We start from the raw sequence: 16169 nt of genomic DNA, 5'->3' as shown, positions 1-16169 counted from the left end.
ATCATGCATAGGGAATTATGCTTTTAGACTTTGGTCTCAACTGATTCTGCTATTTAGCAGTATAGAGCTGAGTTATCTCTAGCTGGGGAAACAAAAGGGCATCATGAATACTGCATTGTTGGACGATTCTAAAGAGCTTCCCGAAAGTTTGAATGAGTTTTAAAGGCTGAACTTTTGCCTCTGTCCAAAAAATGGTGGTCTCACAAATCACAAGAAACTGAAGACATAAACTGAAAGGGTTTACTGCAGCAAAACTGTAAACTCTAAAAATCAATACCTGTGGAAAAGAAACACAAATTGTGCCCTTATTTTCTTCTTAAATCACCTTGTGCATTTTGTGTAATCTTCTCCGGACTGACTTAACATTACAGTAGTTCAAAGTAGGAGATAACGCTGTAATTAATTTTCATATCTGCAGTTCTCAGTACTGAGTTGAGCTTAAGTAGACTCTTTAGATCTGTGATTTCTTTCTCAGCTGTTGATGAACTCCATTCTCCTTGAGGATAACTCAGAGATTGAACCAATTACAAGTCAAAGAGTTTTGATGTTTTCTATCTCACATGAATACAAAATAACGAATGAGAATAATGAATTTTCCGAAACATTTTTTGCCATTCATCTTCACAGATTGCAAGTTTGTTTTTTTCAAAACATTTATACTCTTTGATTGAATGTGTAATATTCTGGGTATGAGGCAGTTCTGTCTAACCACTGACATTGAAACGTATGCTTCAGTAGCAGCTTGAGTCCAATAATAGCACCCCAAAAAACTTATTTGTGCCTTGAGGACAAATTGTAAACCATTGATCTTTTGAACTCTTGATAGGAGTTTGCCTGTAATATTTATCAAAGAGACTCACAGTGAACAATTTGGACATGAGCATGTTCACTTCAAGGCTACGTGACACACAGAGTTAAGGAGAGTATGTGGACAAATCCAAATTGAAACAGAAAATTTGATGGAACTAAAGCTTGTAAAAAGTCTACTGAAATGGTTTTGTTAGCATTCTCATTACGGTACAAGACTTTCAATGTACGCTAGGCCACTTTCTATTAATGACTAAAGTCCAGTTTGAGACTCTATAGTGTAAAAAACAAGCATAAGAAATATTAATGAGAAATCCCCTTTCAAGATCAAATAGCTTGCCATGAGAAAAAAAAGGCAGACTGGTGACAGAGATGCTGTCCTTTATGTGGAAAGTCCAGGCTCAAGCCCATGAGAAATTAAGCATCTGGCGTGTGGAAGTGCCCACGAGCAAGATATTGAACCCCCAACCTCTGACCTCCTTGTGAAGAGGAATAAAAGACAACAACATATGTTCTCTTCTGGGACCTCCACTGACACAAAGTCACAAAGTTATTAATGAAAAATAGCCTTTTAAGATCAAATAACGTGGCATGATGAATGGCGCTGTCGGTTTGCATGCGCTTTGGTTTCAGATCGTTTTTTTTTGTATTCCATAGTTTGCATTCAGAGCGACTGGACAAGACCAAAGACGATTTCTCAGAGAGGACGTTGCACTCTCTGTTCTCAGACACCAAACCAACATGTTATGCCTTTTGTTGTACATTGGCTGTTCGAGATTGATACGGTTTCAGCGGCACCTAAAATTCATTTACATTCCCAAGAAAAAAAACGTTTGCTCAGCAATGGCCAAAGTACATGTGCCCCATTATAAGATTGGAATGTATATGCGGTCCTCAGCACAGTTTCTGGAAATGACCATTCAGTTTGAGTAATGAAGGCTACGCCAACATTATATTACACCTAACTCATATGCATGAGCCCAGAGGGAAAATCACTGTGGTTTAATTCTCTGGTTTATGTTGGAAATGGATGCCATTAAAACAAACATTTTCTTTCAGGTATTCCATTGACTGGAAGAGTGACTTGGACAGCTACTTTGACATTGATCCAGTGGAGGGAACGATTTCCACAAACGAACTCCTTGACAGAGAGAGCATCGCCCAGCACAATATCTCCATCGTGGCGACCAAACTTAGTAAGTATGACAACACGATCGATCGTGATTCATGCAGGTGTCGTTGTCCTTCCACCGCCATAATCTGTGTGAAGGATTTAACACACTTTTACTCAAGTCAATACTCAATCCCATTTTGCTGGAAAGGTTTATAGGTGACTATAAACCATGATGGCTCTCCCGGAGGTATGTATCTTCAGGACATTGTCTCCTCTAGCATAGTCTCCTCAACTCTGTTTTCATTTTTAACTGTCTTATTCTTTTTTAACACATTTGACGACATTGGCATTGGGAGGGAGCTTTTCCTGCCAGAGTCAACTTTTACTTACACCGCAGTAAAATCTGAACCTTTCTGGAGTTTTATAGCGAGCAGATGGAGCGGGCGTCACACCACGTTGTGAAAAAAGTGAACCAATGCGGAGCCGTGGCTTTAAGACATGTCATCAAGCTAATTATGTTTTTATGAAGGAAGTGGAGAAAATTTCCGGATAAATAAGCAAATCCATCGTCATCAAGTCATCAAATCTGCTAAGAACCGTCAAAGTCATTATCCCAGAGGCAGGCTGGTGCTCAATCAAAATTACACACGCTGTATATTCATTAGGACAGACTGTGAAATATGGGCTGTTAAAATGGGAGTCATCGTCGCCTTGGAAACTGATATTAGTCACTTCCCCTCAAGGTCACGGCAGTGACATGCTAATTCTGTTTTCAATGTGTGTGTGTGTGTTTCTTTGTGTGGCTTTTGTTAATAAATGTCAAGGAACTGGAGGATGAGGTAGACTGAAAGGATATAGGGTGGTGGGAGGAGGGAGTTGGAGGAAGATGGTGGTTTTACAGTACCAGGGTGTTACATGTTCAGTTTATGATACCTGACCCAAGAATCCAGTAGCAACACACAGCCAGCCACACATAGAAACACACATGCACACATTCTCACATAATATTCAGAATTTCACACATGGCAAAAATAACATAGTCATATATGTAGTGACTTTCAGCAAAACTAATATAGGCCTATCTAAATATGCCACTGAGAGGCAAACTTGTTTCAGACGTGTTTTCGGGGATACAAATGAACCAATGTTCAGTGCGCTGTGTAACTTTGGATTCAGTGATCCATTTATTCACAGTTCTATATACACATGCTCACTGTTCGGTTCCAATACCAGTCGGAGACAAGGCTAAAGTTCTTGTATTAAGTGGTTTATTTAACCACTCAAAACAGTGCTGAGAATACTCACAGATGTGTCACAATGTTTCACAGAAAACAGCACCGTCACTCCCCGGTGAGGGCGCTAACCCTAACCCTAACAACAGAGATATATAACATAAACAAAAAATGTATGCATGATGCGTAAAATATCACGGCTGCTGTCGCGACTGCAAGAGTGAAGCAGTACAGTATATCTACACATCTTGCCCTCGGCCACATGTGTTTCACTCCTTTCTTATCACCTCACACCAAGTCAGCCTCTTATTCAGGCCTCTGCCCTCTCTGTTTCCTCTCTAGAGACTATTTACAACAAGACAGAAAAGAACAAAATTCACATCCAGCCTGGGTTGAAAAAAAATAGTGGTTACACTGGTGCCATAGGGATTGAGATAAAAACCCAGCACCCCGGAGTTTGTGTCCCAACTTGAGGGAGTTCCAATCTGTTTTTGACCTTGTGTGAGATTTGGCAGAACGTTGTGTTCCAAGTATTGGATAGCTGTAACGGCTCCTCTGAGATGCATTCTATTATCATCGTTGGGATGTTGTCTTCTGTCTGTAATTCTGGTTTTAAACCACGAAGGCCAGCAATAAACAATGAAGCAAGATACATTCAAAACCCACGGTAACTATGGATTGTGGGAGGAGAGGTCATGCACAGTCTCCAGCAGCCTCAGTAGGCCTTGCATAGAAGGTTTTCAATAAATAGTAAATTGTTGCAGATCTCCATATTTGACCTGCATCTGCATCTACTGTGTGTCCTTGCTGCTAATGCTTTTTAACATTTATCCACCCACACCTTTTATTTGCCATTACAATGACCCAGAGGGATATGTCCAACCATATGAATTGTAGACATTTTCCTTGAAATAAAATGACCTTTTTTACTCTTCAATGATTAGCACAACACCTGAGTTGCAGAGTGTTCACTTCAGAAAGCCTCAGAGATCTGTCCGGTCGTTGCTAGACACTGCAGTCATGCAGCAAAATGAGAGCAGTCTCTGCTGCTCTCCTGAGACACAGTGCACAGCAGAAGCCCTGCTAAATAAGAGCCAGGGTTAGATTAACGGTTTGCTTTTTGGCATTTAAGCCCAGTGCAATTTCTAAAAGTCAAAGCGAGGGGAGGATCTATTAAATGCAATAATAACCTTGGCTGGATGCATTGAGGAAGCATGCATTATCTATTTACAGAAAATGAGTGTAGTTTCACACTTACCATGGAGTTTGTGTTGTGAGCTTGCTTACTTCTGTCCACAGTTGCACTTTTAAAAGATTGCTAACTACAAGGAATCTTTCTATCTCTGTTTTGCAGCACTTTTTTTTTTTTTATAGATTTGTGGTTGATTGCTCGCTTGCTTGGTTGATTGGATTTTTATTAAAATGAGCCTAATCAAAAAGTAATATCCAGTAGGAAAGCAGTATAAAGCAGGCAGCTTTATGGCTGACCGATCAAGCATTCTGTAGCAACGCAGAATTCTGTTTCAATAAAATAAATAGAGCATTTGTTATTGGGCTGAAATGCTGACAAGTCAGATTTGAATATAATCACTATACCATTGCTCCATCTAGTGGGCTGAAAGATATATCACTGATGACATACTGGGAGGCAGTCAACAGTTATGGAGATGGGGTTTTTGAGATGAGATGAGGGGGAAACGATAAACCCTTGTATCCATAAGCCTTGGACTTCAAAGTCAAATTTTACAGATTTTGTCAATCTAGAAGCTATGAAGTTGTTCAAACTTTTTAGAGGCCAAAGAATTCACCTCGATGACAGAAAAGATCAGTATTTTTGTGGGCTGAGCATCATTGTTGGTAGTTCAGTCAGTACAAAGCAGCAAATTCCATGCTCTGTGTCATTTTTACTTCAGTGGGAAGATTGCTTTTTCCATCAAGGTCAGAGACAGGTTACTAACTGAGCTGTGGCTGCATCTCCAATCCCCTTGAGATGACTCTACAGATCCCCCCCCTTCTGCATTCTTCTAAACCACCCACCTACACACAAACTTACGCACATACACACCCATGGACTGGTACTCACACAAACAAGTACACACTAAGCCCCCTACTGCAGAGCAAAGCCTATTCCCACATCAAATCCATAAAGTTTACCTTACTTGGGCTTTCGCACAAAAAGAACATTTCCCCATCGTGCCCCTGCCGTGAGGAAACATTGTAACAAACAACCCTGGATTCAAGTTGGTCCCTCTCAAGGGGGCTTCCACACTATAATTAATACGCTCTGCACATCTTGTGGCTAAAACCCATAATAGAACCTGAGAAAAAAAAGCTTGTAAAGAAAATATTCTCTCTGTAGAGCCATATTCCGTAATGCGAGGTATGCTTTATTTGCAGGCAGCGCATGGGATGCATTTACTGTGTGTTTTTATTTAATTCGTCTTTACATCATCAATCAAAAGCCCCATAAAACAGCAGCACACAGGTGCAAGTTATGCATCAACATGTTCCAGACATATCATGGGTTTTCTAGCAGACATATTTAACCAGAGCGACTTGCAGCAGGCAAGCAGTTAGCCTCTGCTCAAGGACACTCTGACTGGACATTTGGGCATGACAGCCTCTTTAACCACTTGACTATCCTACTGATAAACCTTTATGCTTTGGCTCATCATATGATGGTAGTACTTTCGATATCCACATGATGTCAGTGTTGTGAAAAAAAACCAAAAAACTCCCATGCTGTATTTTTTTCTGCATTCATGTAACAGTGTGCGCATTAATGCTTTATTTAAACACTTCTATGTCGTGTTCTCTTCTCCAGATAGTCCAGTTCTGAGCAGTCGGGTGGCCGTCACCGTCCATGTGTTGGACATCAACGAGTTCCCACCGGAACTCTCCAGTCCGTATGAGACCTTTGTGTGCGAAAATGCCAAAGTGGGACAGGTACTTTCACATTTCCTCTCTTCCCTGCCTCTTTCTGTGCACGCATGAATGCGTTCGTGGCATTTAACACAGCAAATTTTCTTGTGTTAAGACGTGTTGATTTTTCAGTGAGTTGACAACTGTTGACCGGGGTGTTGTCTGTCCTCCCATGAAGTCAATATGGCTCCAAGGTGGTTGTTGATCTAAAAGTGTTAAATTGAATCTGAAAGGTGTGGATTTCTATAAACGCTGGCAAAGAGTCAATGTTTACACTTAGGCAGAAATAAACACTGAACTGAAGGTGCGTGGAGATAAAGTTTATTGGTATTTTCTGCTTTTTGAAGCACCCTATTGCTGTAATAAATACACACATTTAACTCTCACGTTGATACCTAACAGAAGGTTGATTTTACTCAACTGAGCATTATACTCAAGGTCACTTGAATAAAACCTTTTATTTCAACGGAGTTTGCAGAGAACCCTTCAGCACGGAGTATGAATCTAAATCTTGAGCTGATTGTGTCGTAGAGTTCGATTCAGCGGGAGAAGCAATCATAAAGCACAGCAGTGCTTTGCATATCAGCAACCTAGAGTACATTTCAGATGATCTATTTGAGATGCAGTGGAGAATTTGCCGGTGCGCATTGTAAACCACCTGTGCCTGTAAATTAGCCCATTAACCAGCATCTATATGCAGTTAGCGTTCTGAGGGAACAGCTTCTTTGGCAGTCTATCAAATTGCTGTAGACTCCTCATCACATTGAGGATGTTTTCACTGGTCCTCAGGCCTGTTGCAATCAAAACAACGGCTGTGCCCCGCATTCCAAGGCATCGCTGTCTTCCGAACATGAAGTTGTCTGTGATTTTTGACATGTTTTCAGCCTTTAAGATTGAGTCAAGACACTTAGGAATGGGGTTGAGGCCAATTCGATGCTGGATTCTAAACAAAACAAATCCCAAATGCAAAAATAACTATTTAGCATTTTTCTTAACCCTTATGTTGTCCTCAGGTCCAATTTGACCCGTTTTCAAAATGTCAAAATCAGAAATATGTTTTTTTTTTTTTTTTTTTATAAAAATGACCCAAAAATTAGATGGATTCCATTTCATGATCATTTCCTTTATTGAATTTTGGATGTTTTATTCAAGTTTTAGCATTTCAAAAAAATTGAAATGGTTTCAAAACTATATTCTGACTAAACTTTGACTCTTTGAAGTCTGATTATCCATCAACATACGTTCCTCTAATATTAGTCTAAATATTTCATTATTTCTGCTCAAAAATGAGGTATAATTTCCTACAAATGAGGATTATTGTCCATGTCCAATTCCAAAATAAGTGTAAACCTAGTGGTAATAACTTGGTGTTAGTGGTGTTTGGTGGTTGGGTAACAAAAGCATCAAAAACTTTCAAAAAAAGCGACAAAAACATAGAAAAAAAGCATCAAAAGTGTCGAAGAAAGGGATATAAATGTCAGAAAAAGCGTGAAAAAGTGATCATTTTTAATTTTCACCCGGGAGGACAACAAGTGCACGGTCGACGGGAAGACAGCACAAGGGTTAAAGGCCCTGAAAACTTTTTTTCCTTCAATCAGCTGCTGGGATCCTACATGAACGCACACTCTTCTGCCAAAGTTACCTGAACACGTTTCGAAAAAAAAGTACAAAAAGTAGACAAAAAGAGTTAAATTTAAAAAAAGACAGAAAACAAGTGCAGACAGCTAGACAGCCACAGCCTTCTGTTCATATCAGCTGCAATTATCGTGCAATATGTGCCCTCTATACAAAAGACATCTCCTCTTCTCTTCCCTTCCTTACTCCCTTACTTTAATCTCTTCCTATTCTTTCCCTCTCTCCTCCTCTTCTCCCTTGCCCTTTAGTGCAGAATATGCACTTTCTTCCAGTGTTTCCACAGCATGATTCCACCAGGTGTTGTGCACAGCTGGTGGATGATAAAGAATTGCACATCATCTCTTGTAAAAATCCATCACACTTCTCCCTAGATGATTATGTGCACTCACACCGCTAGAAAAACATACAAACTGCTTGTTTTGGAGTTCCTCACGCTGTGGCACAACCACCAGGACATTTTGATTTAAATGTGGGGAGGAGCAGGAAAGAGAGTGGCCTGAGACCTTAAAACTGAGATTTGCAAATGCAAATGGCTATGGCAAAGTAATACAGCATATATTATTTTATTATTTATTACACTCAGAGTCCTGACTGGTCAACTGGCCAAGTGTGAAATGAGAAAAAGCAACCACAAAGGAAACATAAAACAAGAACATTTACTAATGCGGAGTTCGTTCCGTATTAAATATACTGTACTTAGGACAGCCAGTGCTATTATGTGTTCCTCGCTCTTTAATGTATTTCCTTTCACAGGCTTTTTATAATGCCATATTGAAATGCTAACCCACAGAATCAGTTTGTGATGGTGGAATAATTACATTTACATTTACAGCATTTAGCTGGCACTCTTATCTAGCTTAATTTACAATGCAGCTGAGAGCAAAAGCAGAATACACTTGAAGCTATTCGACATGTACAATAGCACCCAGTAATAAGCAGTTACAGCAGCCACAGTTCCACTTATGATTGAGGAGAATTGGGAAGCACTTTTGATTCCATGAAAAGGAGCATTTCTTACACAGTATTTATAATTAATAGTGGAATTAAAACATTAAACAAACATGCTTTCAAAGGCTAATGCCATATAGCGATGATGAAATTGAATTCCCCCTTGAGGGAATAATAGTATAGTAAGTATGCCTTCTTCCTTCTTCTCCTTCTTTGAAGCTGATGATAGACAGTGTCATAACTGACACATATTTTCATATGCATTTAAAGAATCATCAGACATATATTGTTAGTTAGAAACATCACTAAGCAATTCTAGAAGATGACAAAAAAATGTGCAAACAAAACTGTGTTTATTATGTATAATTTTTCTAGATCGATTTTCTGTAGTTGCAGGAAGTGGGTGGCAGTTGCTCAGTCAGTAGGGAGTTGGTTTGGGAGCCGGAGGGTTGCTGGTTCAAGTCCCCATACGGACCAAAGTATGGTGGTGGACTGGTAGCTGGAGTGCCAGTTCACCTCCTGCCACTGCCAAGGTGCTCTTGAGCAAGGCACCGAACCCCCAACTGCTCGGGGCACCTTTCCATGGGCAGCCCCCTCACTCTGACATCTCTCCATTAGTGCATGTATAGGCTGAGCATGTGTGTGTAATTCAGGCCTGTGTGTAATGTGTATAATAATAACAACAGAGTTGAGAAAACATTGTAATTTCCCTTGTGGGATTAATACAGTATAAATTATTATTATTATTATTATTTAAGTAAGTGCCATAATATCAGTGGTAGAGGTGGCTGGCCAGTATCTAGTGTTGTTTATTAGGAGTTTTTATGAAAGCTAAAACCATTTGTTAAATTAGTTGTTCAGTTGACAGATAATTAATGAGTTTTGATTATTCATTCATCATTTCTTAAGTAAAATACCAAACATTTTGCAGGTTCAATCTTCTAAAATTTAAATATTTGCAGCTTTTCTCATTATCACTCGTTATTGTAAATTAATTAGATTTAGGTTTTTGGAGGTTTTTTTCTGCCTTTTCTTTGGACAGTTAATATTATAGTTTGACAGGAAATTGGGGGGGGGGGGGGGGGGAAGACATGCAATAAAGGTCCCTGGCTGATCGAACCAGGGACTGTTTCAGCAACTTTGCAATTCCAGTCTAACAAAAAAGAGCGAGACAAAAATCACGTACAGTATTGTCACACTTTATTAATGCTCAGAGCATGGTACACAAGACAAAAGTAAGTTTGAAAAGTGCACACCCAAGAGAAGCTGTTCTCCTCCTTAATACCTTGGAGCGGTCCAGTCTCTTGTCTTATCTTGTTTAGGTCAACCTCCCTTCAGCCACGCTGCTTTCTTATCACCTTGGCCTTTCACATAATAATTAACCAAACAGCCCGTTCTCATGAACCATCAAAAAGCTACGAAAAGTTAAGCACTGTAATTCGTAAGCATTGCAGGTTGTTTTTGCTGTATTCACTACATTGACGGCTGCTGCATGAGAATCCGGCTGGCCACAGAGGTCGGAGTGGATGGGTGGGTGTTAACATACAGGACTTTCGAGCCAGGGGGCGGAGCTCGCTTCCCGGGGAAAACTAAAGCCTTTCACCCAGGAAATACGTGTTCCTTAGGAGTGTTTTAATCCAAACCAAAACTTTTTCCTGATCTTAACTAGTCATTTTGGTGCCTAATCTTAACTTTCATCGTGGCAAAACACTCATATTTTGTGGACTAAATTTAACCGTAATGTCCGCCGAATCAACCTGCAACTCGCGGTGCTTTGTACCCAGCTCAAAGTCACCTATTTTTGGGTAACCGAACCACCAACTACCGCTGACACAACGGAGGTTTGTAGCGGCTTAAACAACTAGCAACTGCCGCTCCGCATCATGGAGCTCGTAGCCAGTCAGCATCACGTGACCACCTGGTGTCACGTGACCAGCCAGTGGGCTCCTAATTTCGTACGATTTCACATGTTTTGGTGCGCATACATTTTCGTACGATATCATATGGACCCGTTCATGACAATGTGTTGAACCAAACTCTTAGCTGGCACTCCCAGGGGTCAAGCTCGAACCATGCATGACTTTTCCGAAGATGAGGCTGCTTCCCTTGGTGGAAACTGTCTATTCTCGATTTACGGTTACTGCTGGCAGCTTGTTGTTACATTCTAACACAAGCAGACTTTCTGTCCTGAACGCACTTTCCCAGGAACCTTTTGCTATATCTGTAGCACTCTCGAGAGCAATCAGGCAAAGATTTGCTCGAGCAATGTTACATGGAGTAGAAATAATTCATGATTACATATGCGGTTCAGATGCGGGACATCTGGGTTAGTGTAGGGTTCAAGGGTTATGTGTAATAAACATATTCAAACATAATGATGTGTGTAATTGTATAATTTCCCTTACAGGAGACTGCAGCTTTATGATATGCGACTTAACTGCTCTTCCTCCGGGACACCCTGCAAAATAAATCTTTTAAAGACATAATTTTGTGGGAAATGTTGACTGACGTTAGCCATTATTTCTTTTTTTTTTCAAAGATATATTTATTGAAGCCTTTTTTATATGTATAATTTCACTAACAAGGCAAACAAAGGAACAGACATACAGAATCAGAACCCCTCACAAACCCCCACCCTCAACCTGGTACGGTAAAAAAGAAAAAAAAAACAAAAAAACAAAAAAAAACAAATAGATAAACAATTGCATGAGTTTGATTACATTTGAAAAGCAAAATAAAATACAGTTAAGTACTGTATGAGGTCCCAAATAATCATAAAATCATAGAAGTATGGTAGACAAAATATTAAAGGGGAGCAAGTTACATACAGATGTACTAGTTAAACTTATGTAGTGATCGTAGTAAGGCCAAGAAAGAACACCATATATTTTCGTATTTCTCTGGGTTCCTCCTCACGCTGAATAAGATTTTTTCAGGAGTGCTGTAGGATGTTAATTCACTTAACCATTGTCTCTGCGATGGAGGGGATTCTGCTTTCCAATTCTGCAAAATAGTTAGCCATTATTTCTGACATAACTTATTTACTGACATAAAAAAGATTGATTGATTAAATTCAAGTGAAAGTAATTGTAAGTTGGATTTATTCATCACAAAGCTAATTTGGTCACTGGAAATCAATAGTGCAAATTGTACAGCTTCTGTCGGGAATACAACAGAGCACTCATCCCATCTGGTGTCAGGTTTACTCCTCTGTAGGGGATTTCGTTCGAACACTGAGAGGGGAAAGAGAGGAAGAGCAACATAGCCGAGGTAATGTAACAGGGCAGGGAGGCTGATTGGTGGCTCCTGCATGCATCAGGGCCGAGGCATCAGGTCTGCAGCAGGTCAAGGCCAGTGTGCGGGGGGAAGAGTAGACTGGTAGCACAGATGGGCTGGCAGGACAGCCATTTTCAGACAAAGCTCCGAAATGCCTTGGGGGGGAAAAGAAGAAAGTAGAAAGCCGTCAGCAGTCTGGTACAGTGGCGGCTGAATCAGCAGTCTGTGTGTAGCGGGGTGGAAAAGTCAGTGGTTGTTTCAGTAAATGCTTTTACACATTTACCATATATAAGTCATCCAGTTTGTTGAAGTGCTGTAGTAGCTGTATGTAGGTGTTGGATTTATGAAAGTGTGTCTTTTTCTTGTTTTATTGTGGGTTATTTGGGGAATTCAATTGGAGTTGGCCCTGTGCTCTGAGAAGATGTACTGTAGTATAAGAACAATATAAAACAACTGCTAACCCTTGAACAAGCTCCAGCAGGTCGGAATTATCTTAATCCATCACTCTGTGTGTTGAGGTGATCCAGAAATTTGAACACGTTATAAATCAAGTGCTCAGCGACTGTATCCAAAACTACAGAGAAAACAATTCACTGCCTTGTTTCAGCGCTGACAGGTCTGACATGCAGTCAGTTCAGGACTAGTTGACACTTCTGTTCAGTGTTGAATAATTTCACATTTGTTCTGCCAAGAACAATTTGAACTGTAGAAGTTGTATGTTCTGTTCAAAACATACATTTGACATGGAAACAACTACTCAAAATGAAAACCTTCAGTAACACTTTACTTGAAGGTATCTACATAAGAGTGACATGACACAGTCATGACACATGAACCCTAACCCTAACCCTAACCCTAACCATAACTTGTCATGACAAAAACCAAATGACACTTACTAAAAGAAGCGTTATGTCATGAACGTTTATGACTTGTTTATAATGTTTATGACACGTTCATGACAGTGTCATGTCACTCTTATGTAGATACCTTCAAGTAAATCCAAATCCAATCCAAATGTGTAGATAAAAGGGTTACCAGTCTTCAACAAATGTACCGGTAAAAGTAAAACTAAAAGTGAGAGATAAATGCCTTCCTTTTTATTTCATAGTCATAGAACATGATTTTTATTTTCATTTTTAACAGGTGATTCAGACTTTCAGTGCAAAAGACCAGGATCTACCGACGGCTGGACAACAGTTCTCCTTCAAATCACCAAAGGAAGAAGACATGAAAAACAAGAATTTCACCATCCGGGACTTTGGAAGTAAGTGTATCCTGACAACACCTCTGTTTGGTAACATGGCAAATCACTACTGTGAGAAACAGCTGATTGAGTTTTAACTATATTCTCTCAGGAGATGTCACCTAATCATACTTATTATCCTAATAATGCAGCTTTAATTTCTAAACTATGGAAACCACATCACTCAGCATTGAAAAGTTGCTATTTCCACCTGACAGATTACAATAAAGCAATGTGAGTGATAAAGAAATGATGCCTGCAGTCAAGTACAGTTTCTTAGACAGAAAGCAGATGGTAAATAAACGTACTTTACTTGAAATAAACAACTGACAACAACAAACAACTGTGAACTATTTGTAAATGATATGGAAATTGGGCTTTATAGTCAAAAAATATCAACTTTATGAGACGGCTTTGTTAAATACTCAATTCTGATTGGTCAAATGCGGCATTCTCCATTATGCGTTATTTCTGAATAGCAAGCCGCTGCTATGAATAATAGACCGTTGCTATGGAAGCAGTTCTGATCATAAACTCTTAAAAAATCATTTATAAAATCATATTTGTGTGTCAAATTATTGATTTCTTTAGTAAGCACTTAAGTAATAGCTGTTTCGCATCAGGGCCCTGCATCATATTTATTTCGCAATAATGACCCGCTCGCTCTACATTATCCCTTACATAGTATATTAATAATAGTTGAATTTGGTGGCACAACAATCCAACGAGTAGAACCATTATTGATTACATCTTAACAGCTACCGTCCAATCTCTACATGCAATTAGTTTGGAATGAGGAAAATTCCCCTCTCAAGATAAATCATTTGCTATTTAACAAGTGTGTTTCTCAGAGCTTATACGAGTGGCATGTCTGTAACGCATGCAGTCAGACGTCTTATGATAAGGGCATATATATATATGACACTCTGCAGCGCGCACTGGCCGAGCCCTTTGAAGTCTAACCAGGAAGACGGGTAATGAAAAGTGGGACATGGCAGGATGAGGCCAGGGAGACGAATGCATTCACTATCCTTGACAAGCCCAGGTCTGAACCTCTGATCCAGTTTTTTACCTTTTGGACACACTGTCTTGCAGTTTCCTGGCTGCCAGAGGCCCTGTGAGCACATACTCTCCAGATACAGAGTGCGATCTGATAGGCAGGGACAAGGAAACACAAACACCACAGGCACCATGGACAGGTTTGGCAAAAGAGGTAGAGAGAGAGAGAGAGAGCACAAACAAAATCACAGTTGTGCACAACATGCAAGGTGTGCTAAAATGCCTGACCTCCTGTTAAGAAAAAATGCCAGGCTTCGTCAGCGGAACAAACCGGACTTGACAGGGGTCAGGCAGTCTAGCGGTAGCAGGCAGAACCAGGCAGGTCCAACGTGACACGTTCCCTCTTTGTTGCGTACGTTGTCGACCTCTATTCCACTCCCCCGTTCTCACACCTACTGCTGTCTTCCCGAGTTGTTCCCTTTGTGTGTTTTCATTTATTTATTTATTTGATCTATTATCTCTCATTGCTAATCTGCTGTTTCTCTGGAGTGATGCTGTCTGCACTCAGAGATAACAACATTACAACAGATTCCAATATCCCACAGTGCAGGTAGACAGAAAAACACTTTGCAGTGTTTCAGGGAATGATGTACTTGGGTGCGGTTAGGCTCTGTCAGCTTTTACGGAAAGCGGTGTAAAATGGTGAGAGCTTTGATAAGACAACTCTTTGATACGTTGCAGATTCTCATCACATTCAGAGAGGCACATTTGTAGAGGATTCAATATCAAACGTGACGAGTTATCAGACATTGAAAAGTTTTATCTTTCTCAAACTTGGACCTCCAAACTTGTAATGTAGCTCAGAGGATTGGCTGATTGATGTGAGGTTATACTGGGTGGAACCCCTTTTTTTTGCTTTGGTCAGAACCCTGTCTAACTTCTATAGATCAAGGAAAAAGTACTTGCTGCACTACTTCAGGCCTCCCCATGCAAATGTGGACAACTCTTTTAATCTAAGACTACATACCCTCTCAAAAGCTCAACGGCTGTTTTGAAGATTTCTTTTTGATTTTTCCCCTCCCTCTAGACAACACAGCTGGAATTGTGACAAAGCGGAGTGGCTTTAGACGGCGTTTGCATGAGATCTATTTCCTTCCTGTGGTGATTGACGATAATGGCTACCCTCCTAAGAGCAGCACCGGCACCCTGACCATCCGCGTATGTGGCTGCGAAGCAGACGGTTCCCTGCTAACTTGCAGCGCTGAAGCCATCTTTCTCCCTGTGGGTCTCAGCACTGGAGCTCTGATTGCCATCCTTCTGTGTATCATCATCCTGTTAGGTGAGACCTGTTGTCTTATGGCTTGTAAAAATTCTTCACTGTAGCATTGCATCCTTGATAATCATACAGGAAACAGGGAGTTGTTATATATATTGCCTTAGTGCTACAGCCCTGATCATAAACACTTAAAATCTGCACACTTTGGCAGCTCCAACTGGGTGATAGATTATAATATATCTTTTATCTTCCAGAAATTAGGATTAAATTGTATCCTAGTGAACTATGTGCTTTTCTGAATTATCATTAGTTGTTAACCATAACTTGTCATGACAAAAACCGAATGACACTAAAAGAAGCGTTATGTCATAAATGTTTATGACTTGTTTATAATGTTTATTACACGTTCATGACATTTTCATGTCACTCTTATGTAGATACCTTCAAGTAAAGTGTAACCGAAAATTGTTTAACCTTTGCTCGTGATTTGGTCTTTCTTTCAAGTTAATGAGAACATGTACAGTATGAGCAATAACTTCAATAAGCTTCTGAAATGAAGTGTCCATACTACTACTTTGTCCAAACCAGCATGTGTGCGTTGTCTCAACTTCTTCATAATTTCGATTGACAGGTTAGTTTAGATTTGAAATCTCTCCCTGGTGCAGTTTTTAGGTATTGATTGGCTTGTGATGTCAAAGTTAAAGCTTATTGTAAGAC

General features: G+C 40.0%; 1 protein-coding gene across 3 annotated transcripts in view; it reads left to right on the top strand.

The window, feature by feature from the left end:
* The window catches only part of LOC116040051 (cadherin-12-like), a 117651-nt gene that overhangs the window by 97447 nt on the left and 4035 nt on the right, over positions 1-16169 (top strand). For all 3 annotated transcript variants that reach the window (XM_031285284.2, XM_035998049.1, XM_031285286.2), the window contains 4 exons: positions 1867-2003; positions 5978-6099; positions 13078-13198; positions 15264-15515. In XM_031285284.2, the coding sequence (XP_031141144.1) occupies positions 1867-2003; positions 5978-6099; positions 13078-13198; positions 15264-15515 (632 nt within the window). The remainder of the gene's footprint in view (positions 1-1866; positions 2004-5977; positions 6100-13077; positions 13199-15263; positions 15516-16169) is intronic.

The sequence above is a fragment of the Sander lucioperca genome, chromosome 23, assembly GCF_008315115.2.
Source record: "Sander lucioperca isolate FBNREF2018 chromosome 23, SLUC_FBN_1.2, whole genome shotgun sequence".
Lineage (NCBI taxonomy): Eukaryota > Metazoa > Chordata > Actinopteri > Perciformes > Percidae > Sander > Sander lucioperca.
This window is presented reverse-complemented; position numbering and strand designations above follow the sequence as displayed.